Raw genomic sequence first — 27,826 nt, 5'->3', positions numbered from 1 at the left:
GATTTCTGGAAGAACTAAAACTAATTGGATAGTTTTGGTGAATTTTTCTGTTAATCATATGGAATCTGGCAAGCATAAGAACACAGGCAAGGTAAGTATATCTTATTACAAAAGCAAATAGAAAAATGTCTTCAAATATGGTATTAAGTAAGATATTTTTCTTGATTAAGTAGGTAATTGTATATTACCACCAAAATTAAATTTAAAACAGGTAAAGGGGTGAGAAAAATATGCCAAGATTTGGAGCAAACTTTTATTTCTTCATTCATGTAGTAAGTATCAAGCACATGTTTACTATGATCTAAATGTGCATTTGCCTAAATCAACATTATCTAAGAATCATTAGAACATATATATATTTCTCTGTTCTTGGAATTCGGTTGTTCCAACAGATAATTATTTTTCTTCTCCATTAAACTGGTCTTAAGTAAAAAAATTATGGAAATAATATCTATGATCAAAAAGAGATGTGTTTTATGTTTGTATATAAAGCTAGAAATAATATTCCAGAGATTATTTCTATAATTCAACTAGAAAAAAGCAGATGCATTCTGTTCTTGGGTAACATCTGTATGGTTATAATATCTACTATGAGAATTATTTTTTTATTATCTTTCAAGAAACACAGATAACCTTTATACAAAATTCACAGTTTATAAAGCATATGTTTCATATACCAGGTGTTACAGGTAAATATTTCATAAGAAACCCTCATCCAAATTATTTTACCTCACATTTTACTTATCTGCCATTCATATTAATATGATTCCTTTTTCATTTAAGTACATGGTATGTAGAGTTTCCTTTAACCTTTGACATTTTCTATGCTGTGATTTAAAGAAGTTGTTGTAGGTAGTTCTGGCTTCTGACGTAAATTCAAACCAAAACACCTTATTGCCCTCAAATTATGAAGAAACATATAGCAAGAGTACTAATCCAAATGGCAGAAATAAACTAATCTTTTGAGTTCAAAAATACAAAGAAAGAATTTACACTTACATGATACACTTCAGTATTAAAACTCATCAATTAGAGATTATACACAAGAAACATGTTTTCTTACTTTCTATTGTAATTTACTTATAACACAAAACACATAAACATACAGCTAAATATTTATAAAACATAAAGACCAGTATGCTTTCCATCTATGCATTTTCAAATGGGATCTAAGTGTTCATAAAGCTTAAATAACCACTGGCATATCATTCAAACACCGTAAAACCGACTCTTAACTCAGACTAGTTTTTAAAAAGTATTGAAAATACTGGTTTGGGATGGCAAAAGCTTAAAGAGCAGCTAGCTTAAAAATCAATGAACTGAATGAATAATGATAACTAAATTATAGGTATCCCATTTTTATGTATATTTTAATATGTATCTATTATGAAAATCTTTTGGGAAAAAATCTTTCAAGTTCTGTAAAGCCAAATTGGCTTAGTTTATTAATGACTAAAATATATATTCAGTCAATGAATATCTTATAGATCTTATAAGTTCTAATTGCTATCAATAACTTCTGAGGGTTGGTCACATAAATCATCGACTCTAACATGAGTAGACATAGGGAAAAATAATTTAAATATCTAAATCAGAGTTTTATAAGATCTTAAGAAAATACATAAGAAATAAATGAGCCTAAATAAAAGAAATTATTTTTTTCTGACTCTGAGGATGTCATGTCTATTAACATTTTATTTTTTTCATGTAATATGGTATCTCTGAAAATTTTGGTTATAATGCCTTTCATCTTTTAATATAGTTATATATATATAACTATATATGTATTTTATTTAATATAGTTATATAAATATATGTTCTATTTAATACGTTATATGTATATATATTTATATATATTTTATGTTGGTTAGAAACACCTAGATCTAACTCATATTATCTCAGTGTTAGATTATTAATTCTCTGACTCCTTTGGGCACAGAACAAAATACTAATTTAATTTTTTAAAAGTAGATACATGAAACAAGTTCCTAAAACTGGACTTATATAGCTATTCTTGGAAAGCATAAAGAAAATAAGTTAATTCACTCTTTTAATCAACATTATGACACATTAATCTCTGAGCCATAAGATAGAAATTTAAAATTTTGGATTTGGGATTAGTTTCTTTGAAATATAACATGATAAAATTAATTTTTACCTCATTTAGTTTTCCCAAGAGAGACAAAAGAATGTTTTACCAAAAATAAACGATATCCTGTAATAGCATACTTGAAAAATGTCATGAACAGGTAGGATAGATTCAATCTCAGTGTGTACTTTTGGAAACTTTTAGAGAAGTAAGCTAACATCTGATATAGACTGATAGGATTATGCTTGTTCACTAAGACCCATTTAATATTTATTTCTAAATAGCTATTGTTTTCATATTCTATGAAGAAATGGTTGCAGGTAAGAAACTATCAATGGCATTCTTTAAAAGACTTATAGAAATATAGTCTATGTTGTTTATTCTGTTTCATATCTTGTATCAACTGTGTTTTATTTAACTTATTTAAGTTCCATGCTTATCTTTTATAATAATTGCTATAAATTTTTTTAGACTTCCTCAGCTTGGTTAACAAAACAGTAATTAACAGCTGTCTTTTTATAGTAATTCCTTTAATGTATTTCTACACAATATAGTTTTTCAAATGTACTAAAGGCATATGTGAAAGCACCTGTTAAAATATGGTTTGTTGTTACATCAGTTTGGACATGTCACAGGTATTATGTCCTCAAGAGCCTAATAACTGTTATATCAAGCCTCTAATGCATATAATAAAAGCCAGCGAATGATATCATTTGTTTATGTATAAGATGAAGGCAAAAAACTCAGCATCTAGTTTTTGTGTTGATTATTTACCTGTGGTCCTAAGGGCACCATTCCTCTTGGAGGAGTCATTCTCTGCATTGGCCCACCCATATTTGGATGCCCTTTAAAAAACAAAAAAAGGTATGAAGATATTAGCAATGAGTGCTAAACCAGGAGGTGGTAGCCTCCTTTCTGCTTGGTGTTAAACCTTACTTACTAAGGGACTGGGTCATGGACTTCATTTCATCTTGGCTTCCATGGCTACTTTTCTGTCTCTTATGACTACTTGCCCACATTCTCCATTCATTGAGACTGAATTTTTCTTCCTACTTGTGCTGAAATGTATCTCTCATACCATCTGCACCTTTTACTTTGGAATAGTGTAATAGAGCCGCACACATCTGTGGTACCTAAATAGCTCTGTTGGAAGGTCCTGATTATTGATTTTTGTTAAATTAATTAAGTCATTGGTTACTTAGCATCCTCTTTTCCTCCTGCTCATCTTTCAAATGTACTAAATATCTGAAAAAGGCAGAAGAAATCCTAAAGGAAATAATCATTTTAATTCCCACTTGTTAGAAGTTATATAAAAGGTATTAGAAGTTATTAGTTAAAACATGGATTTTTAGATATTTAATACTTCGGTTTCTTATGTGATCACCATCATCATATCATGCATAATTAAGAGTTAGCTGAGGAGTGCCTGGGTGCTTAGTTGGTTTAGTGTCTGCCTTCGGCTCAGATCATGATCTCAGGGTCCTGGGATGGAGCCTAGTGTCAGGCTCCCTGCTCAGCAGGGAGTCTGCTTCTCCCTCTCCCTCTCCCAGCCTCCCACCTGTGTTCTCTCTTGCTCTCCCCACCTTAAAAAATAAATAAAACCTTAAAAAATAAATAAAACCTTAAAAAATAAAAAAGAGTTAGCTGAAAATATAACTCATTTGGCCATATTACCTATAAAAATACAACTGGTATAATTATGGGAGATTAATACAAATAAAATTGTCCTTAAAAATTAAAGATTTATTTGAGACTCTGCATATCAATTTCACTTTTAACCCACTGAGCCACCCAGGCGCCCCTCAATTTCACTTTTAATTTAAAGTAGTCACCTTGTTGTCGAGTTGGGTCCATTCCACTTGGAAGTAATGGCTGACTTCCTGGGACACCTCCAAGTGCCTAGGATATTTAGTAAAACAAAACAAAAAAATATTCTAAGTATTTACAATATAAGTGCTTTAGCAATTCTCCTTTAAAATTCCTATAATTACAGAATACATATAGTATTTCACCAGATTTCTTATATTTCACATTAATTTATAAATTTTATAGCTCTACATACCTAGTATAAGTTCTTAGTTTTAAAAAGATTCTACCTTGCTCAATTTTGTAAATAAAATAAGTACTTCCTAGAAACAAAAATCTAGGCAAAATTGTCCTCTTTCATCCTGAGAAGTACAATGCCTTTCCTTCAAAGTAACTTACTATGGGTACTGAAATAACGAATTTTGCTTCTTGAATGTAATCTCTCTGTTTTCTACAGATTATTTTACTCATTTGGCATTACAATAGCAGCAGGACTAAAATGCCAAGGGACCAATAAACTTTTTTTTGTCGTTACATTTTCCCTAAGAAGCCATTTAGAAAAATAATACTCCAATTAAGTTCAAATGATTTGGCTGAATGGAAAAAAGAGAACCAGAAGTGAAAAAGGTGGAGTGATTAACAGACAGGGTTTATTTTATGAAGGGTGTGATACTGGATATGTCCTGAATCACAAGTTTCTAACAGTTGTCTGAGCAGCACTTAGAGCTGGACCAAACATGTATCCATTCACATGAACACATAATCCTGACAAGTGGCAAAAATTTCTATAAGATTCACTAATTTAACTTAAAGCAGAATAAATCTTTTCTACTTAGTGAAAAATTTCAAACATTTCAAAAGAAATTTAATAATAAAAAATATATATATTTCCAGATCAGAACTATTTTCTTAATCATCATCACTTGGGATACAGTAGAGAACTGCCATTTCTCAAGCCATTTTTGTAATTCTTTAATTTTTTTATTAAAAGCACACCGAATACATACACTAGTATATGATCCATTCCCTGCTTATCTTTCCAGGGTAATTTCTTGCTGCTGCCCCTAACATTCTAAACTAAACTTCCCTCAAGTTTTTTCAATTCATGAATTAAATCAATATCTAAATGCCAACCATTAAAAACAAAACAAAACTAAACAAAAATAAACAATATCTCATGTCAAGGAACTCACAGACCTTTTTGTGCCTCTTGTTGACATATTTTAGATCTCAGTTTAGGGATCGGTTCCTAGCAAAATTCTTCCATATAAACCCAGTCTGGGATAAGTTCTCCCATTTGTTTTAAACTATCTATCTATCTATCTATCTATCTATCTATCTATCTATATATATGTTTTCCAACTTACAAAAAATTCCACAAGCAGTACAAAGGATTCCCATAAACTCTGACACTAATTGCCCAACTCTCAACATTTTACCACATCTGCCCCTGAATCACCCCTTCTCCTTCTCTCTATATGCACTTGTTATCATCAATCTTTCTCAGAACCACCTGACAGCAAGCTGTAGACATTATGCCTCATCACCTCTGAGTACTGCAGAATATAATTCTCTAAACAAGGATATTTCTGTACAAAACCATAACACAACGTTTCAAGACAGGAAACCCACATTGATACAACGCTACCATCCACTACACAGACCTCAACCATATTTGCCATTTGTCTCCACCATGTTTCTTTTACTTTCTGTGGAGAGGATGTCACGGAACACATGTTGCACTTAGTTATTGTATTTCTTCACCCTTCTCCATGCAGGAATTATTCCTTAGTCTTTCCCTGTCATGTCCTCAGCAGTTTTAGAATCTGGGTCTTCAATTCTACATGATGATCTTCTGATGCTTTTTCATGACCCCAACTTAGGTCCTATTTTCTTACAAAGATTCCTGAAGAAATGATGCTGTGCTCTTCTTGGTGAATCACTTCAGAGGCACATGATGCTCACTCGTCCCATGACAGGGGATGTTAACTTTTTCATCTGATTGTGTTGGTGTCCATCAGGTCTGTACACCATGGGATCATTACTTTTCCCCTCTGTAATTAATTACTTTTAGTATTAGAGCTATTCCAAGATTGTCAGTATCCCATTCCTCGCCAGTCAATTATCTACCCACCAGCATCCACTGACAACTCCTAAGCACTAGGATAGTTGCCAAATGGAGATATTCCTTGTCGATCATTTTATGTGGTTTAGTTGGCATTCCACTCTAAGGAACAACTTTTTGTCCACCCTTCCTTCCTATTCCAATCAATAGGTTGTAATCTATTATCATCATTTATTTTAGTATTCAAATATTCATGATTTGGCCAGCAGACGGCTCTTCAAGTCCTTATGGACTTTCGACACGTCTCCATCATATTTTGAGTATTTTCTTCCTTGGACAAGATGTTCCAAGTTCACCTCATATTTTTTTCTAGCCTGGCTCTGAAAACAGACCTTACTCCAAAAGGCCCAGAGCCCTGATTCCCTCTAGTGAAGGACAACATTTAGACATCAAGATCTGAGCTCTCAGAGTGCTCATTTTAACTTGGTACACTGCTTTTTGGCCCTCTCAGTAGATGCTGCATTAAAAAAAAATAATAATAATAATAAAAATCTGTGAATGTACACACATATACATCTATGACTAACTGTATATCTGTGTGTGTGTGAGGAGGGTACATACCCATGCCATAAATTCCTATTTCCCAGCACCAAGTCAACAGGTCAAATTCCAAAGTAAAACCTCAGGATTATTTTTAACCTTCTTCTTTTTTATATTTGTAAATACTTTCTCCCACAGTGAGAAACCTGACTTCCATTGTCTTCAATATCTTTGACTTTTTTGCTCAGTGTATTTATTTGCTCAATATAACAGGTCTCCCAACCACAACAACCTTTTCTTTTTTCTGCCAACTCTGGATGACTCCTTCCTTCCTGAACATCCTAATATGCCTGGGAGGTAAGGGTTATTTATGTGCTATTATAGGATTTTATACCTCATTTTCATAGAACTTAAATACAATCATGGCTTGTTTTCCTCTCTGCATCTCCAATAGACTGTAAACTCTGAAGGGGTATAGAACCTATCTTGCCTATTGGCTCAGAGAAATATTTATTGAAGACAAAAAAGAAATAAAATTTAGATTGGGCAATTTTAGGAATCATCAGTGATAAAGTCCTAAGGATGAAATTGACTTCAAAGAAAAAAGATAAAAGATATAATCCTTCTTAAAAATGTTTTTATTTATTTACTTGAGAGAGAGAGAGAGAGAACATGAGCAGGGGTAGGAGTAGAGGGGGAGGAAGAGGGAGGAGGAAAGAACCTCAAGCAGACTTCACACTGAATGTGGAGCCTCATGTGGGGCTCAATCTCACAACTCGGAGATCATGATCTGAGCAGAAACTGAGTCAGATGCTTACTGGACTGAGCCACCCAGGTGCCCCACAAAAATACAGTTCTTTAAAAATACCAAGGAGATGTAGGAAAGGAAAATGAAACTGAATAGGAATGAAATTAGAAAGTGGACCAAGACCAACACTTTATAATAGAGGGTTTTAAGAAGCAAGAAGTAGTCAACACTATCAAAAGTTATGTAAAAATTGAATTAGGAGAACTGAAATTACATGACTAATTGGCATTATCTTCAATTGTGAGTCTGGATTTCTTACTGTGGTTGAAGTTTTATACTCTGGACTTAGAATCTGAATTTCTAACTCTCACTAAGGGCGTCATGTTTTATCCCTGGAAACCATTTTCTTCAAACTTTTATTTTCTCCTGTTTATCTTAGAATATCAGAATAGTTGACAAGTCTTTTAGTTTCTATTCATCACTTAAAAATACAGCATAATCTCATAGAAATTACGATCAATATCAGGTTGTCTTTCAAAAAGAGTGTCTTTTTTCTAAATCTAACTCTTCAGTCATTAGTGTTTGTCTTTTGGTAGGTCAGAACTCTAACTTTTAAAAGATTTTTTTCAGTCCTGGGATTACCAGATGATTGTTTGATTGTTTTGCCCACTAACAAGGCCATAATCACCACATCCCTTAAAAATTTAACATCAGGAAAAATAAATTTATACAACTTGTGGGTTGATATATTCATATTTTTAATATGCTAATCACATTCCATTCAGACTTGTCACAAATTTTGATATACATTTTCTGTTCTACAAAACATCTTCACTTGATAGAGAAAATAACACTAATGATGAGGGCAGTTAATAATAACAAACACGATATCAATAGTAACATACACTTGTGTCTCCTTAAATTTATTATTTCCTTCAATGCTTACAACAATCCCATGAAATTATTATTTTTAAGCTATTATTTTTAATCATTCCTGATGAATCCAGTTTTAATACAGTAGTTTTCCCTTATCTGGAGTTTCACTTTCTGTAGTTTTAGTTACCCCATGGTATACCTCAGTCCTGAAACATATGATCCCTCTTCTGATGTATTGTCAGGTCAAGAGCAGCCTAAAGCTTTGTCACAACACCTACGTCATTCACATCACGTCATCTCATCACATAGGCATGTGATCATATGAGATCATCATAATAAGAAAAGTGAGCACAGTACAATAAGATATTTTGGAAGAGAAATAGAGAGAGCTGCGGTCACATAATTTTTACAGTTTATTGTTTTAATTGTTCTATTTTTTATTAATTATTATTGTTAATCTCTTACTCTACCTAACTTATAAATTAAACCTTAGCATAGATATGTATGCATAGGAAAAAATATGGCATATATAGAATCAAGGTACTATCTGTGGTTTTCAGGCATTCACTGGAGGTCTTGGAATATGTCCTCCATAGATAAGGGGGGACTACTGTTCATAAATTTATTAATTTGTTGATGGCTATACTACTGGTAAGAAGCAGAGCCAAGGCTTCAAATCAGGTCAAATATTTCAAAGTTCTAAATATATGCCTCAACTCCTAGGATTTAAAATAAATGAAATAATATGAAATTTTATGTAAACGGAAACAAGTGGAGAAATGCCTTGCTTCTTAAAAAAATTAGTTCACAAATGATGTGATTCCAGTGGTAAGCCCTTCTAGGAACTTAAGATTCTGGTATATATTTCCTTGAATACCAATACCTATGTTGTCTCCTCAGAGAGACTAAATGCTCACTGATGATGGAAAAAATAGTGAATTTATCAATGCTTTTATGATATAATTCAGTTAGTAATTTCGACCTACCAATATTTTGGATGGGTCCCCTCAATTATATGAAATGAAGTAGAATCATCTAATTAAAGTTTAAAAGTAGAAAGGATTTTAGAAATACTTGAGTCCATTCTCATTTTACTGGTAAGAAAATCAAGGCCCAGAAAAGTTAAGTCACTTGTTCAAAGTCATGCATTGCTGGACATTGCTGGTATTTGGACCAGCATGCTAATAAGATGCTTGACAAAAATAAGGTCCTTTCAACAATACCACACTCATTTTTTTCCTGCAAAAAGGCACTATCCATAGAAAAGATATTAAAATACAGAAATGTTACAGTCAGTTTCGAAAACATTTGTCTTCAAAGCACAACTCACCATTTGACATATATTTACTTTATTTCTCTTTTGTCTATCTCTCAACTACTTTAAGTACACCATCCAATATACTAGTCCTCTGCCCCATGCAGGCATTTAAATTAAAATTAATAAAGTTAGGGGCACCTGGATGGCTCAGTCGGTTAAGCAGCTGCCTTTGGCTTGGGTTGTGATCCCAGGGTCCTGGGATAGAGCCCTGCATCCGGCTCCCTGCTCAGCGGAGAGCCTGCTTCTCCCTCTCCTTCTGCTGCTCTGCCTACTTGTGCTCTCTCTCTAGCTCTCTCAAGTAAATAAATAAAATCTTAAAAAAATTAAATTAACGAAGTTTTAAAAAAATGTTCTATTTGGTAGTGGTGAATTAGAATAACAACTCCACAAGAAGAGGGGTTCTCATTAGTTTGTTGATGTGTGCCTATAAGTAGAATGGTGCCTAACACACAGTAAAACTCAACAAATATTTGTTGAATGACTGAATATTTTTGAGACAGATTTTGTATAGCCCAATGAAGTTTCCAATCAAATACATAGCAATGGACTTTTTTTGACTTATATCCAAAAAGGGAATATCTGTGATAAAAATGTAAGATAATAAGATACATTTTGGCACTAATAACACATTGTATGTTAATAAAAAAATTAAAAAGATATGTTTTGGCAGAAGAAGTAAACATTGTACCAAAAAATTCTACACACATAACTTAAGCAAGATTGTACAGCATTTACTATGTTCAGTTTTCTTGGTTTGGGGAGAATGAGTTTCTTTTATGCCAGACATTTTGAGTTTGTGAATTTCCTATGTTCTACAAAGGTAGAAATTGTAAAGGTAATATATCCCAGGATACACTCATAATTCAAAGTCATAAGAAAATAATGTTTTTTAATTGTTTCAAATAATCATTTAACTATATTAGTAGTGTAATTATCACAATAATAAAGAAATAAGAAGATCTCAATGACAGAAAGGGTTATTTTGAACTGGCCAAAAAAATTACTATATGCTTTCATTATTAATCACTGATTTATATTAGATAGGTGCAACATTTAATTTTTAAAGCTAGAGATTTACTATAGTCATCCTTAAAACTTCAGCTATAAGACTCCTATTATTGATTCAATGTAGAACATACTTCTCTATATGCAGCTGAGTTCTTAGTTCTTACAGTGGTATCATTAAATAAGAGTAAAATTCCACATGTGGAAAATTTTATCAAGACAAAATTACTGGGAAAGGACATGCTAAATGGCATTTATTCTGAAAGGAGAACATGAAGTGTACTTTAAAATATAGGTAACTTGTTATAGGAATATGTAAACTTATTTTCAGTGTATGAGTAAACATCCCAACAACTTTTTTCTGCTCAAATGCCTATTGGTATTTTCCCTATGTGAAAAGTAATGAAGAAAATCTTTTTTAAGATTTGCCTATCTTTAGCATCCATTATGTTTTTCATTTTATCATGTAAGAACTACATATTCAATATTAATGAAGGATAATCTTATATACTGAGTAACCAGAAGAATAAAATATCTCTACTTTTACTTATTATATACTTAACTAATAATATCTTCTTCTAATCCCAAATGAAATACTTGTTCGATGCAAATTTTAAAATGCAGAAATAAAAAAGAAATCATTCATAATTCTATTATCCAGAAATAAAGGACATAGTCCTTACAGTCGTTGACAAATGAGTGTATGTGTGTGTGGTGAGCTGGGGAAACTACCTGAGTTCATATAGTGATAGAGAAGAGGTGATATACTACATGGACTTTGTGACTTCTTCACAGCTGGTAATAGATCATAAACATTTTATTCTATCAAAAATTTAATTCTATAACATGCTTTTTAGTAGCTGCATACTATTTCACCATTTGGATATGTCATCATGTATTTAACTACTCATCTACTATTGGAGAAATATCTTTGAGACTTTCAGTAGAACGGTCAAATGCAGTGTGTTTTTAGAATACCAGTATAAGCTTTAGAATATAAAATGGTCAACAGCATTAACCATGTCACATACCTGTTTAGAGTTTCAGGAATGGTCAGAAATAAAGGATAAACTAAAAATTCTATGGATTCAATAAATCCATAGTTTCAATAAATCCATAGTTTATTCTTGGTGTCACTCATTAACAGTCTCTGTATTTCTGTCTGCTTTAGTTTCCTCAGCATAGTGTTGAATAAACATTGTGAACTTTTCTGATTCAACTTTTTATCTAAGAGAAGGGTAAAGGCTTGTTCTACTCCAGGTTCTAGATGCTGCACACCAATTACCTATTCTGACAGCTGAGCCAATTTCAGTGTAAAATTGTATAGTCAAATATATTTTTTGGACTTAACTTCTATGTTGCATATGTTTTTATATATACTTATTCTTTGCACTACTGTATATTGTATATTTTTGTAATTCTACTTTTCTTCCATATTTTAGAGACCATTACCCCTTCCTATATATATATATATATATTTTATTTTATTTTTTTTTGTAGAGTATATTATACCATCTTCCAAATACCCAGTCCTATAAATATACATCTAGTATAAAGCATTGTGAATTTAGTCTAGAACCATAAAAACCATCTCAGGAGAACTTAAGTTAAAATCTACAGTCTAATCACTAGAAGTTACAAATTCTGAAAAATCTGTTTATTAAAGAAAAGTCTTTTACATATTCAAAATGATTAGTCAACACCATTGGAGAGTATTTCACTCTATCTTCTTAGATAGAATCTATCAGAAAAACAAATTTTAATTAGGTTATGATCATTCTAAATGAAGATGAAACAAAAAAAATACTTAACATATTTGTGTTGTTTTTATATGCAACATCCCAATTAACCATCAAAAGTAGTTTTTTCAATTCTACTTTAATGACTACATAATGAAACTGAAGAAGCATTCTGTTGCTTGAAAATGTCATGCTCTTGAAAAGGTTAAACATTTCCTAAAACAATATATTTACACTATTAACACAATTAATTTGCTCAGAAAATTCTTTTTAAAAATAGTATAAATGTAAATTATTACAGATTTGAAAGACAGATGCTTGAATTAATGAAGCTTAACTATGTAAATGTGTGTGTGGGGATGAGTGGACAAAAGAGCCACTTGGACAAGAGTATAATTATTTTAAAATACACTTAGATAAACACTGTTTAAAATTCTTGAGGAAAAAGAGCCCGAATCACAATTCTTTATTACTTTAAAATTTTAATTGCCTCTTTAAAAAATCTAAAGACATCATGTACTTGCTCTTAAAAAAAGTTTCAAACAATCTACATTTACCACAACCCGTTCCTCTTCCACAAAGTGTGTTTTCCAATTTAGGAGTCTCGGTAGATATGGAACCCAGAATTGTGTGTTACGCATGGCAGGCATTTCAACAATGCCAAATGCAGTTCCAACAATCCCATCAGATTGTCATCATCGATATGAAATACATGGAGTCAAAAAATTTTAGTAACATACTGGTATAAGAAATTCACAATTCCCTAATTCAGATGTTCAGGAACCTATTAGATCTACATAACATACAAGGCTATGGATAGGGCATCTGAAACATCATGAAGACTCCAGTGAAAGATACAACTTTCCATCTCTGAGAAGGAAATTCTAAAGACTCCATTACCTATACAAGTAGATCTGACTATCAATACACACAGGTTCACCCACAGAGAAAACAAAATTCCCATATGTTGCAACATTTGGCATCTGTACACTCCCTTTTTCTATTTCATGCCATGTTTCCCTGGCCCTGTGTACTGAATGCAGATTCAGTCTGAAGGGAAAAGCTCCTCCAGCTGCTAATATGAGGACTCCCAGGACTATAACCATGAGAGGATCCGGCACTGCTGCCTGTTTAAAGCTCTCCCTTGGGGGCAGACGTGGGTGCCGGCATTCCTTGCTGTGCACGAGAGGCAGAGAACACCAGCAAACTGAGACACTTCAAGGACACTGCATAATTTCAGCAAGAGTTAGGAGAGGAGAAGCAGAACTCTGTTGCTATCAAATATGCTAGGAAGCTCAACTTTCTTGTTGCAGTTTTGGCCAGGAAGGAAGTTTAGATAGAAAGATAGTAAGAATGAGAAAATATTTACTGGAATAACAGGGCTTACTTTAGATCCTGGAAAATGCTGAGGCATACAATAACAGAATTAAAGAAAGTAACAAAACAATCACTCTACATACTACAAAATTAAGCATTTAATTTCTTCTTGTGTTATATCTGAAAACTAAATGATAAACTCCTTGGAAGCAAAAATTGTGCTTTATTGTCTTTAGCAAATAAATATTTCAGGCTTTGAGAAAAAATACTATGTGAGAATAAAAGCTTATGAAATCTCAGAGCTCGAGTAGGTAAAAAAAATTGGAAGATCTATTGCTAATGACTTATTTATTAATAGATCTAACCCTTCTAGAAGCAGCTAATTATATTCTCAGTATATCATTATAATTGGGCAAAACTGATATGAGTATTATAACCACGATATTGAAACTATATTCTATAAAAATAAAGCAAAGTATGTTCAGAAAAAATTTTATCGCTCTCTTTTAAATAACAGTACTGAGCATTTTCCAAAATTTTATATATATATATATATGTATACATATATATATATTTATATATTTATATACACACACACACATACATAATTAGGTTCAAAGTATACAGTAGACTTCAAGGCTCAGCAAACTTTCTTTCTGTAAAGATCCACACAGTAAGTATCTGAGGGTTGCAGGCTACATATGGTCTCCCATGACCACTCAAATCTACTGCAGTGTAAAAGAAGTCACAGACAATATGTAAATGAATGAGTGTTGCTGTTTTCCAATCAAACTTTATTTACAAAAACAGTCAGCCAACATATGGACAGTAGTTTGCTAGTCCTTGAAGGAGATTACATATTACCAGAAGTAACATTCAATGGGATGGAGAAAGGATAATTTAGTATTTTTCTAGGAAAAAATATTCATGACATTTTAAAAATCTTTACTGATTCTTAAAAGCAACAACAACAAAACCCACAGACGTAAGCAGCGCACGAATCTTACCTGGTTAGGTATTCTCAACGGGGGCCTTGGACCTCCAGGGTACCGAGGTGACATAAAAGGCTATTGAAGTAGAACAAATAAATAAACAAACAAAAAAAACAGCACAATGTAAAATATGGATCTGAAAATAAACTGTTTTAAAGACTTTTCGAATTATACAAAATATAAATCAACTCATTTCCCCATGTGGTTTCTTTCAGGAGAATAAACGCTTTTAAGAAAAAACACAATCCAATTTTTTATTTTGTGGAATATCCGGAACTTTTCCCAAAAAGAACATAAAAACATCAAAGATGACTAAAGTAACTAAAGCAAATTTTTAAAAAATGTTAGTTATTATTAAGATAATGACATTTAAATGGCAAAAAAAAAAAAAAAGTTAAGGAATTTAGGCACCTGAATCTCAGCAAAGACTTCAGGAAGAAGCTTATTGGCCATGTCATTATATAAACTGGGTTCTGAACATATACTTTGGACTCCATTATTCAGTTTGGTTATCAATTTCCTCTAATAATTTTAAAGTTGCAGAATTTCTTCACTTTTTCTTTCATACTTGTTTAAAATGGCAAAGAAATTTCTCTTCCATAGGTTTTTTATGGTGAAAAGAGCTTTGGCTTTCCTTTTTCAAATGTCTGTTATAATTCAAAATTGATTATAAATTTTAAAGTTGAAATTTCTTTGTGTATTTTGAGCCTAGCAGGTAATGAGCTGTGTACTTTTAACAAAAGAAAAAAAATTGGTCTTACATTAAAATTCAAGTCAATTTATCTTGTTAGATAAATCAGATTCTGCTAAAATGTGCTGACTCTGTCAGATCGAAAAACATCTGAAAAATATCCTAAAAATAACATTTCAATTATTGTCCAATGTTGAGTGGAAGAATATTTTTGGTCACTCAGATTCAGGCATCAAACTTTTCAAAGTATATTCCTAATGTTATTCAGAATTCCATTTTTACAGAAAAATTATATAATTTTGTTTAATTATGTCACACTGTATAATTTACTTAAATTTAAGATTACTCCTTACATGTAACATTAAGTAAATTATCAACTCTAAATGGTTGAATATCATAAGGTAAAATATTAAGAGGGAGTAATATAAATTAAAGATCAATTTAATAGAAGCGTGGGTAAGCTAAATCTATAGTACTTCACATAATTAAATTCTACAATCATAACATATTTTCTAGAAACATTTTAGAAAATGAGCATGCAGTTCTTTGCTACATTTTGAAAACATGGTTATCTTAAAAAAGTAGCATCTGAAAAATAAAATCCTAACAAATTTATGTTGAATGGACTGTTTCTATAATATTTTTTGGAAGATTTGACAAACCAACAAGAGGAACTTTAGAGTTAAACAAGCAATTCAGTTTTTTGCTTTCTGTGTTCTCACGTTACACCATTTTCACATGTTTTTACGCGTTAATCTTTATGTTAATCAGGAGATCATTTTAAATGGACAGACACACTAGATTATCCAGGTAACACTGTCACCTCCAACTGATAAAACTTCAGTGGGTTTTCCAATTTTAACACTTAAAGTATGTTTTATTTTCATGTATTTGATCAAAATTGTTTCTCTTTTACCCTTTCTGGACTCTACTTCAAACAGAATTAGTTAACTATACTGCCAACTAGAAACTTATCCCAATATTCACACTTGGCTTTATTTTTAATCACCTGATTTAATAACTGCCTTTTAAATTCTGAACTCATTTAAAAAATTTGGTAATTATATATTGTATCATCGGTCTTGGGATGTTTGTCTTCATTTTACAAAGTGATGTTTTATGAGACGCTTATTAATCAGTGTAACAATTTAGTTTTTGAAACATGAGAGAAATAAAAATAGGTTACTAATAATTCCTGTCTATAAAATTCACTTTGAAACGGAATCCGAGGTAGAAATTATGTTAAAAATATTATTAAATACCAAATGCTGAGATAAACATTGAGATGGACCTTATCTGAAATAGAACATTTGCGATTTGCATATTCCTCTGAATGTAAAATGATGTTTTCAGTATTAATATAATGGACTATCTGAAAAGAGAAATTTTCTCTAATCGATTGTACTGTGAATAAACATACTTTAATGGGATTGTCATACTCTCCTATCTGACTGTGAGGCACCCTCCAGGGACTACTGGGCGGGAGAGGCAGAGCATGTGGTTGCTGGGAAGCTACAGACCTCTGTAGAGGAAGATTGGGAGAGAAAAAGATTCTCTCTTTAGTTCACTTATTTCCTCTTTTATGCCCTTCTCCAAGTTCAAATTTATGTGGTTTTGGCAGAAAAAAAAGAAAAAAGAAAAAGAAAAGAAAACCACTTATAAATTCACATCTGTATCAATCCAATTAAAGGAAAAATGACAAAAATCTAGTTAACTGGAATAAAAACCTACTACCTTTATCTAAAATATAGAGACTGCTATGTGGTAAAGCACTGTTGATATCAGATTAGTGCTGTTACAACATAAGCTGTTACTATCCAGATTGATCATTACCTTAAGTTACCCAGTTAATCACATAGGTCCTCACTTGCCTACTTCTTGAGGTATAGACACAACAACTGAACCCACAAGAGTTTGCATATTAGCAACTGAGAATATTCAACTAATATTTGTACTTCACCATTGAGAAGCCAATTTCCTTTCAAGTATAATTCAAGATATTAAAACTAGTTTAAATTCTTTAATGGTAAAATATTAATCTAAGAGGTTACCAGCTGGTAATATAAAGTGTATCCACTGACAGACATGTCATACTCTTCATTAATAGCTTGGGAAGACCAGGTTCTTCAAAAGAATTTTTGGCTAGGAAATACTCTTTATATTTGGGGGGGAATTTTTTTTTTTTTAAATAGTTTGAGCATTAAAATATTTGCCTGAAGGTATCATGATGGTGAATCAATATTTTAACTGGAAAAAGCCTTCACCCTGAAAAAGATATTTATAATATGTGTGAAAAGAATATTTGGCTGGGAGTAAGGGCTTGGGTTCTAGTTTTGCAATACCTAATTAGCAGAGGGGCCCTGGGCTAGAAAACCTTCCAGGGCTTTAATTTTCTCAACCATAAAATGAGGGACGTGGACTGGATAATCTCTAAAGTCCCGTAGAAAAATGAACAAAACAAAACAAAACCAAAAACAAAACTCCATGATTCTGTGTTAATTATCTCCAGCATCACCCTTAAGGATACAGATTTGTATACGTAAATAGCTATAAATATTTGAAGTGTGTAGGGCTGGAGATATAGGCATGTGTTCCTAACTCACAAACCAGTAGTATCAAGGAGCTAGAGAAATGTATTCCCATACTTTTCAGAGAAAAGGAAAACCTAGTTAAAGAAGAAAAAAGAATACTCCAGCAATGGTACACTTTGTTCAGATCAAAGGTCAATGGGAAGAATAAAAAAAAAAAAACCAAAAAGCTGAACTTATCAATTAAAAGGTATACTAGCAATTCTTTAATTAAACAAATGTATGTTCAAAACCTACAAGACACTTGGGCTAAGTTGTTGGGCACTGCAGTGAACAATGCAGATAAAAATCACTGCCCTCTGATTCAGATTTTTTAAGGTTTCTGTCTTGTAATTAATAGGAGAAGCAATCTTCTGGAAAAACCACTTTCTCTATCAGTCCAGTAATGTGAAGAAGTAGAATGTTCTCTTCACCAAATGGCAAAGTATCAATGAAAACCCGCAGAAAATCATATTTCAATCTGGTGCCTTCCGTCTGAAGTTATAATTACATCACCCTGACTTGATAGAACATGTAGTGCTATGAAGGAATGAAAATCAACGCTATGCTTTGGTTTTGGAAAAAAGCTTTCCAAATAAGGCAAAATTCATGGAGTCAGGTTCTTTATAACACAAGATAAAATGAGTAGCACTGTTTGTATTCTGACATATGGAAACTACATTTGTAGACAGAAATTCTCCTTTCTACGTGTTTCAGCTATCTGCCCCCCAAAATGGAATAACCCAAAGTGAAAGGAATAAAAAAATATACAAAGTCTGAGAATTCAATAAAATTTGGTGACTAAATGAATGGGGAGAAAAAAAGTCTAATAGAAATACAAACCAAATGTCCATCTCATTTCCTCTAGGTAGTTTTTTATAGAAAAGCTCATACCATTCAGAATCATAATTTATTTCAGAATGAATGTCATTCAGTCTTAAAGGATTATTATTTTCCATTATACCAAGAATTATTCATGGAATTTTAAACTTCTGCTTCCCTAAAAGAGAGATTTTCCTTTATTCTTTGCCCTTTTTTGCTAGTGGAAGGTAGTCCGTGTCTTCTTATTTGATCTTTCATAAACCCTTAGTGCTTTATTTCAATGCCCTAGGAATTAGAAAGAACCAACTCTCTTTCCTCACTCTGGTTGAAGTTAGATTGCTCAGCATGATTCTTTCCTTCTTGAAGATCCCAAATGTTCCCAATGGAATCATTTTATAAATAATTTACCCATCCTGAGAAATAAAGAAAATAGAAGTAAAGGTTGTAGAAATACAGGATAGAAGAGGAAAACTAAGGACATTAATGAAAGAAGAGTTGACAAGATTTGACAATGCACTGGATATATGGAATGAGAGAAAGAGAGGAATCAAAGATAAATCCCCAATTTTTGGCTTGAGGTTATTCTTTTACAGAAGTGGGGAAGATCCAAGTGATACTTGTAATCTGATTTCCATTCTAGACTGGGAGCTTCTCACAGGCTGATGCCATAGCATCTAATGTGGTACTTAGCGCATACTAGGCATTCAGCATATTTTTTAAACGAATAAAGAAATATGTGGTATCTTTAAGCAGAAGGAGGATAGAGAAGCACAGAGCTTGAGTATTTCAGTTATGGCTTTAAGGGCATTGGGACAGGGGAACAGATTTTCTTCCAACTGTGAACCTTTGTGTTATTGTTGATTCAAGATGAGTTTTGGGGGGACATATATATAAAAATATTTAACTTAAAAAAATAAAATAATTTACTTATCCTGAAATTACACGTGCTAAGAACCAGTTTAAGCCCTAACTTCTTTTAATATCTATGATCAACCTATATATCTTAAATGACACACTGCTCAAATGTTAACTGTAATATTTTCTTTTAAAAAATATTTTTTTTAGTATAGCTTTAAGAACATTTGAGTGTGGCTGACATACAGTGTTATATTAGTTTCAGGTGTACAACAGTGATTCGACAAGTTTACGCATTATGCTATGCTCCCAAGTGCAGCTACCATCAGTCACCACAATTTTTTCTAACATTTTAATAGTTTTTTTAGAAAACATATAACCATGATTTATTCACCAGAATATTCTTTGTTTCTTGAGACTACCCAATATTCTCTTTTCTCTGCCAAGTAAATTTCTACTAATCTCCCTAGGGACAGTTTAAATGTCACTCCCTCTCTGAAGAATCTCTATAGGCTCTTCCTCTTTCAACTTCTTAGCACTTTGCTCATACTGTTATCCTACAGGACTCAGTGCACTGCAGTATAATGTGTGCCCTGATATGAAGGAAACCCACTTCAGAGGAAAGAACACAAAACCATATCAGAGCAAGAAATTATCTTTTTAAAAAATATTTTATTTATGAGAGAGGCAGAAGGAGAAGCAGGCTCCCTACTGAACAGGGAGCCCAATATGGGACTCGATGCCAGGACACTGGGATCATGACCTGAGGTGAAGGCAGATGCTTAACCGACTGAGCAATCCAGGCACCCCAGAGCAAGAAATTATCTTAACGTCAAGGTAATTAATCCATAAAATAAAGCTGGTATTTCCAAGAATTCTTCAAGTTGATGCAGCAATATATAAATCAATTTATCTCTCCCAATCTCTCTTTTTTTCCAGGGGGAGAAAGTCAGGGCGGGGGCAGAGGGAGAGAGAGAATCTTAAGCAGGCACTACAACCAGAGCAGAGCCCCACACTGCAATGGATCTCACAACCCCAATATCATGACCTGAGCCAAAATCAAAAGTTGGACACCTAACTGCCTGAGCCACCCAGGTGCCCAAATCACCTTATATCTTATTTTAAATATCTCAGTATGGCTTTAGAAACTCTTTATTTATTTATTTTTAAATAATCTCCACACCCTACTTGGGGCTCAAACTCAACCCCCTAGATCAAGAGTCAGATGTTCCACCAACTAAGCCAGCCAGGTGCCCCTAGAAAGTCTTTAAATATTAGTCTCTGAGAATAAATTGATAATAAAGAAAATTTAAAATCATTAAAAATAAATTTCTTTAAAATGCCACTTAAGCATTTTCTATATACTATTTATATATGTAACATATACAATTTTCTATGTACTATATTTTATTTTATTAGCACAATTTAGAATAAATCAGTGAAGAAGAGAAGAAAAATATCGATTTCTTTAGAATAGACAAATGTAACATTTAGAAGTCTGAGGTATGTTCTAAAACACAATTTTACAGGACTTACCTAATGTAAAGTAACTGAACTTTTCTGAGGACAAAATTATTCATGTGAAATTTGCTTCTAATTTTGAAAAAAATAGTAACTTTTTAAAATGACTGAAAGAACACAATTACCAAGTTTTAGAAAATATGAAGTGACAATAATTTCAAAAATGCTCACTTAAAAAATGACCTCCTCACAGAATTACTCAACTGAAGTTTTAAAGTTTTATATTGTACAATTATAATAAAATCTGACTTATAAAATTTTATTTGGATATAACTTTTGGATGTATTTTATAGCACAAAGTTTTACTTTTTAGAGTTTACTAGGTCAACCTTCTTATGTAAAAGGAAACCAAAGACCAAATTTCTTAATTGCCATTTTAGTTTTCTTATAGAGATAACATCTTGCTACAGTAATACTTTTATGGAATGAAGGCAGGTACACATACTTCATTCTTATGACCAACTGACCATAAATAAATTGCCTGACTTGGCACTTCCTCCTCAGCCCCCCAGCAACTGTGGAACCATTCACTTAATGCAGAATTCCTTACCCTTGCTACCACTCAACCAGGAAAAGCTGAAAAGGCAGTTATATTTCAGGTAAGCAAGTTAATTTGCATATAAAGCATTACATAGCATGTGTTCTTGATTCACTGAACTAAAAGAAATGCGACAACTGAAATAAAATCAATTTAGTAAGATCTAGCTCTCTTTTCTTACATATTCTTGGTAGAGTTTTGATAATATATGTTGTCTTTAGTCACTTATTAGTGTTTTTAAGTCACATGCCAAAAGGCAATAGAAGATGAGGACAGAATGGTGATAAATGGGGGCGCCTGGGAGGCTCAGTGGGTTAAAGCCTCTGCCTTCGGCTCAGGTCATGATCCCAGGGTCCTGGGATTGAGCCCCGCATAGGGCTCTCTGCTCAGCGGGGAGCCTGCTTCCTCCTCTCTCTCTACCTGCCTATCTGTCTACTTGGATCTTTGCCTGTCAAATCAATAAAATCTTAAAAAAAAAAAAGTGGTGATAAATGAATGCGGTGTTATTAGAAGAGTATCATTATTATAATCAAACTGTTCATTATAATCTGATAACTTATAATGAGATTCATGATAAGGAAGGAACGGAAGCAGTTAGCACATTCTAAGAGAGAATGTACGGAGTTGTATTCAATAAATATTTGGCTGGTTCCATAGCTGGCTCATTGACTAAGTGAATGAACAACACTGATGGAAGAAAACAGTCAAAGATGGAACAAAGTTTGGTTCTCTTGCATAAACTCTCACCTGACCAATATGCCTTGTTAAAAACAGGTGATACCTCGGGGTGCCTGGGTAACTCAGTCAGTTAAGCGTCTGCCTTCAGATCAGGTCACGATCACAGGGTCCTGGGATTGAATCCTGCATTGGGTTTCCTGCTCAGTGGAGAGTCTGCTTCTCCCTCTCCCTCTGCCCCTGCCCCTCCTCACTGCTCATTCATTCTCTTTCTCTCTCTCTCTCCCAAACAAATAAATAAATAAAATCTTAAAAAAAATAGGTGATATCTCTTGCTGTTATAAACAGGAAGCCACAGGATTAGCTGGTTTGTTTAGTGAGTACATGCTTATCAATTATGTATAGAAGGGAAAACCCTACTTGCTTCAGTAAGATAATTTATATCTTCCAGAGGACATAATAAAAACAGTAAGGAACGAAGTGTTGACCCCAAGAAGATGCTGAATTATAATTACAATATCCCTATCAACAACATCTAAGAGAATTTCTCATGGAGATGACTAATAGGGCCTTTTACCCCCTCCTGCTCCTTTCAGGTTTCTTTTGTTATTTCTGGGGTGTCAGATTTGACAAAAATGTTTCTTAGTTTTACAAACTGGAAGTACTTAGTAGCCAGTTTTGGGTACAAAAGGATGTCAGGTTAATTTACATATGAGTTGGTGAAACAAAAAAGAAAAGTGTGGTACTTTAATTGAACTTTTCCTGAAGCGAAGACCAGCCTTGAGAAGGGCTATCAATTCCTCATGGCAGGTCAGCTCTCAGTTGTCTCCTACAGAGCCCCGCTTACACAAAGGACCCCACCTCATCTTTTTAGACTGAAATCTATTCAGAGAGAGAGAATCCTCAGTCACGTCGAAGATGACTACGTATTTTCTTTCCATTAAGAAAAGGCTCAGCATTTTGGTAAGAACATTAAACATTCTGTCTTATCATATTGTCTTTAGCCCATAACCATCTCTAATCCAAAATCTGAGAAAATGGTTATTTGCCAAAAAATAATCTGCTTCTGTCACCATTTAGGCAAAAGCATAAGCTGCAAAGTGACATACAGGCAGGAAAAATACTATATTAACTACATGTAGACCAAATATCTAGCTCACTTGGTCCTGTGCAGTTATGGCCTTAGACAGACTTAATCCTTCTCCTGAAATATTTTATGTACCGTTTAAGCAGACAAAGGGAATAAGTAAGAAACAATTCTATGACATGAAAATTATTCTAGAATCTTGCAAGGGAAAAACTTCTCCCCAAGAAAATTTCTGGAAATGTTAAATATGGCAGGTTCTAATTATTTTTTATAGTCCTGGAAAGGTAATAAAAATATGTTCACTGTAAGATTTTACCCAAAGCATAAACATTCCTTTAAATACTAAATTTCCTTTTACTTGCTCTGTGACCATTTTTTAGTTAATTCAGTTCTCTTTACTGTACAAGATCTTCCTTTATATATTTCACTTTTCTTCTTCTTTTTTTTTTTTTTTTAAAGAAAAGGAGGTGGGAAAGGGCAGAAGGACAGGGAGAGAGAGAATCTTAAGCAGGTACCACACCTAGCACAGAGCTGACTCAGGGCTTGATCTCACAACCTTAAGATCATGACCTGAGCCAAAATTAAGAGCTGGATGCTTAACCAGCTGAGCCACCCAGACACCTCAGATTTTCTTAGATAGATTTCTATTCTCTATTTTTCAATTCCCTATTTCACTTAGAAGTAAATCTTCTTTCTTAATTGTGCTTTCTTGAACTCATGTGCTATCAATAATAAATAATATTGAGAATATTATTTTGAAAAATCTTTAGTGTTGTGACTTCTGCATTTCACCACAGCCATCTTTCATATAGTAAAAATGTTCACATATTTTAATTTTTATAATTCCATGAAATGCTTCATGAGTTTTCTGTAGAAAAGTAATGAAGCATAAATTATACATCAAATAAATTTCATCAAAGTTACTTTACAATTCATATATCTTAATTTGTTTAGTTTCTTTTCTGTTTTCCATAAAAAACTCCATCAGACATTACTGACACCCCAGTGGATAAGACACTCTTGATTAACACATTTTAATTCCAACTAGTATTAAACTAATTTAGCTCACAAAATGACATACTTGTGCTAGCGCATTCTGCTGATAAGCATAAATATGTAGCTTATCTCCCATACATCTTACATATTCTATCATCATCAACACTTAATTAAAATAACTCATATAAAATAACTGTAAAGTATTATCAGATCCAGCTTCCTAGATGTTATTTTTGTAAGGCTAATCCAATTCAGCACAGTCTTATAAGCAGGTTGATTCTTTTGATATGGATTTAGTCTAAGCACCAAAATTGCTCACTCACATTATGGGCCTTTTCAAGAAGATAAGACTATTTCTCAAGCCTTCATTACATATATTAGAGGTGTGTGGCAATGGACTTCTGGACTGTGAATGGGGACCATGCTGTCCGTTGGTCTAATAAGCTATAATAGTTTGATACCATTCTATAAAAAGCTTTAATAATTTGTTTCAGATTAATTTATATTCACCAATACATATGGACACATTTTTTATGTTGTTGTTGTTTGTGAGGCAAGTAGCTGGAGTCCTACATAAGCTGAATCTGGCTCTCTACTCCCTCCCACTACTGACCGAAGTCCCAGACAGATCAGCCCATCTTAATGCATTAAAAAAATTACATTATGGGTATGAAAATACATGTTTGGAATTTATAATTTATAAAGGAAACTATAACAATCATTTTTCAAAACCACTCTTATTTTTTCATTGTAGAATGTAAAAGTATTCCATTCTTCCTTTTCCCTATTTTATATTCATACTTCCATCTAAATGTGCCCCAGATGAGAGTACAGAAGAGAGATATTTTAATTTATCTACACGTACCATTGGAAGAAAAGTAAGAAAGAAAGAGAGAGGGAGGGAGGGAGGGAGGGAAGGAAGGAAGGAAAACATGCTACTTTTTTCTTATCCTTCTGATAATATGGTAGAGAAGATTCTACTAATTAAGCAGTAGTCTTTTCAAATTCTCAAATAGCAGTAAGAATGTGAAACAAACTGGGCTATGGTCTTGGTCTTCTAATACAAGTGGCAGATTATATATATATTTACTTTCTTTAAAAATGAAATGATACTCTCATATTCACTTGGTTACTTTCCTATAAACATAAAATCTATACTTAAAGTTACACAACTCATGTCTAAACTTTATAGAATAATCTTTCCACAGAACAAGTTTTTATAGAAATTGTTAATGTACCAAAAAGTCTGTTTTGAAACTAGAGCTTACTAATTCAACTAATGATAGCATGTATATTAATTGCACAAATTGCAAATTGCAGAAAGTGAAGTTATTTCTCCATCTCCAATTTAAAATACACGTTTTGATATATGTCTTAAATAGATATAGGTACACAAAATTGATAAGGCAAATTCAAATGTAAGATATATTTACAGATGTCGGTGGAATGTACAGAATACAAAAATGACAGAAAACAGGTAGTATTTACATTTGCAAGCACTCGAAGTAATTAATTCTATTTTATTCTTTCTTGACAAGTATCCTAGTGTTCTGATTACTCTATTTCCTGGCATTCTATCTTCGAATGAAGATTATACTTATTCTCTTATAAGGGACGATACCTGGCACGAGCCTATATGCTTCTTAAACGCACCAGCAGAGCCGTTTTCTTTGTTCCTCGGCAGGGATGAACAGTTGATGATAGCCAACACTTCACTCCCAGCACCATTTCTTTGGCCTCCCCTTCCTCCCCCTCCAACCACTGCCTCATCTCTTGCTCTCCCTTTAAAGCAAAACTCTGGGGGTGCCTGGGTGGCTCAGTGGGTTAAAGGCTCTGCCTTCAGCTCAGGGCATGATCCCAGGGTCCTGGGATCAAGCCCCACATCAGGCTCTCTGCTCAGCAGGGAGCCTGCTTTCCCCCTCCCCTTCTGCCTGCCTCTCTGTCTCCTTGTGATCTCTCTATCTCTGTCAAATAAATAAATAAAATTTAAAAAAATAAATTAAAAAAATAAAGCAAAACTCTGAGCTGGGCACACTTATCATCTCCGATTTCTGTCCTTCCAGTTTATCCTGAATCTATGTTTATTTGGCTTCCATGCCCATCACTCCACAGAAACTGGCCTGATCAAGGCCACAAGTTACCTCTTTGTTAAATAAAACAGTCAACTGTCATTCCCCAACTAATGGGAACTATCAGTAGCATTTGACACAGCAGATTATTCCCCTCCTTGAAACATATTTGTGTGGCTTCCAGGATACCACAGTGCCTGGCTTTCTTCTCTCTTGGACTGCTCCCCCCCATTCTTCTTTGGTGGTCCCTCCTCATCTCCCTGACTTCGTGACATTCGAGTGCACTCGGTCCATGGCGGGGGTTTTTGTTTCTATCAGTACTCACTATCTTGAGGTTTTCATCCAGGCTCAAAGCTTTAAATATTATCCACGTGCTAATAACTTCCAAATGACTCTAGCCCAAGGCTGAACCACAAAACTGCAGAGGGATAGGCTGTTCCCTGCTCAACATCTCCTGAATATCTATGAGCCATCTTAATCTTATCGAGTTCAAAATTAAGCTTCTGGTACTCCCCCTCATACCTCCTCTTGGAAGTGTGACTTACATCAGTAAATGTCGACTCCAACCTTCCAGCTGAATAAGTCAAAAGCCTTTCAGTCACCCTCGATTTGTCTTTTTCTCTCATGACACATTTCTAGACCATCACCAATATCTATTGGCTTGAACTTCAAAATATATCTAGAATCCAACCACTTCTCACCACTCTTACTACCTTAGTCCAGCCCATAACAATCTCTTGTCAAAATTTTCCAGCAACATCCAAATTGGTCTCCCTATTTCCACCCTTCCCTCCTATAAACTAATTTCAACAGAGCAGCCAGAATGCGACCATTAAAACCCTCCACTCACAGTAAAACCCAAAATTCCTACAATGACCTACAAATGCTACTTTCTATTATCTAGGACTTCATATCGAACTATTCTCCCCAGCAGACACTACATTTTAGCTACCTGGACCTTCTGTTGTCCCTGGAAAAAGCTAGTCATGCTTTGAACACAGGGTCTTTACATTTGCTTGTCCCTCAGCCTATAACAATCCCCCCAGATGTCATATGCTTATTCTCTCACTTTCTTCAGGTCTTTACAAACAGGGTGTCTTCTTGATGAGTACTTCTCTGGCTACCCTATCTAAAACATTGGCAATAATGTCTATTTTCCTTTCTGGTTTCATTTTTCTCCCTAGTCCTTATCACAATCTAATATATCATATTTATTTTGTTACTCTCTCCCTTAATAGACTCTAAGTTCCCTGTGAGCAGGGATTTCTATTTATCTTTTTTTTTTTTTTTTAAATTCATAGGGAGCACAGGTGGCCCAAGGTCAAAGCTAGGCAGCCTGCTGGGATGGCACCCCACCTTGTGGGCCCCAGTCATATCTCTAGGAGCCTACCTTTCATTGAGCTGCATGTCTGTGGGCTGACTCCCTCAACCTTCACCTCCCTACCCCACCCACCTCCTTGAGCTGTAGTAAATGTTTGGTGCTGTATGTCATCAGCCATCTTTGCCAGTG

General features: G+C 33.6%; 1 protein-coding gene across 4 annotated transcripts in view; it reads right to left on the bottom strand.

Annotated features, from left to right (window-relative positions):
- SSBP2 (single stranded DNA binding protein 2) overlaps window positions 1–27,826 on the bottom strand; it is a 294,982-nt gene that overhangs the window by 46,429 nt on the left and 220,727 nt on the right. For all 4 annotated transcript variants that reach the window (XM_032847376.1, XM_032847387.1, XM_032847369.1 and 1 more), the window contains 3 exons: window positions 14,511–14,570; window positions 3,922–3,988; window positions 2,864–2,934 (listed from right to left, as the gene is read on the bottom strand). In XM_032847376.1, the coding sequence (XP_032703267.1) occupies window positions 2,864–2,934; window positions 3,922–3,988; window positions 14,511–14,570 (198 nt within the window). The remainder of the gene's footprint in view (window positions 1–2,863; window positions 2,935–3,921; window positions 3,989–14,510; window positions 14,571–27,826) is intronic.

The sequence above is a fragment of the Lontra canadensis genome, unplaced genomic scaffold (assembly GCF_010015895.1).
Source record: "Lontra canadensis isolate GAN:19392208 unplaced genomic scaffold, GSC_riverotter_1.0 scaffold4, whole genome shotgun sequence".
Lineage (NCBI taxonomy): Eukaryota > Metazoa > Chordata > Mammalia > Carnivora > Mustelidae > Lontra > Lontra canadensis.
The sequence above is the reverse complement of the archived record's forward strand: the minus strand, read 5'-3'. Positions and strand labels throughout refer to the sequence as shown.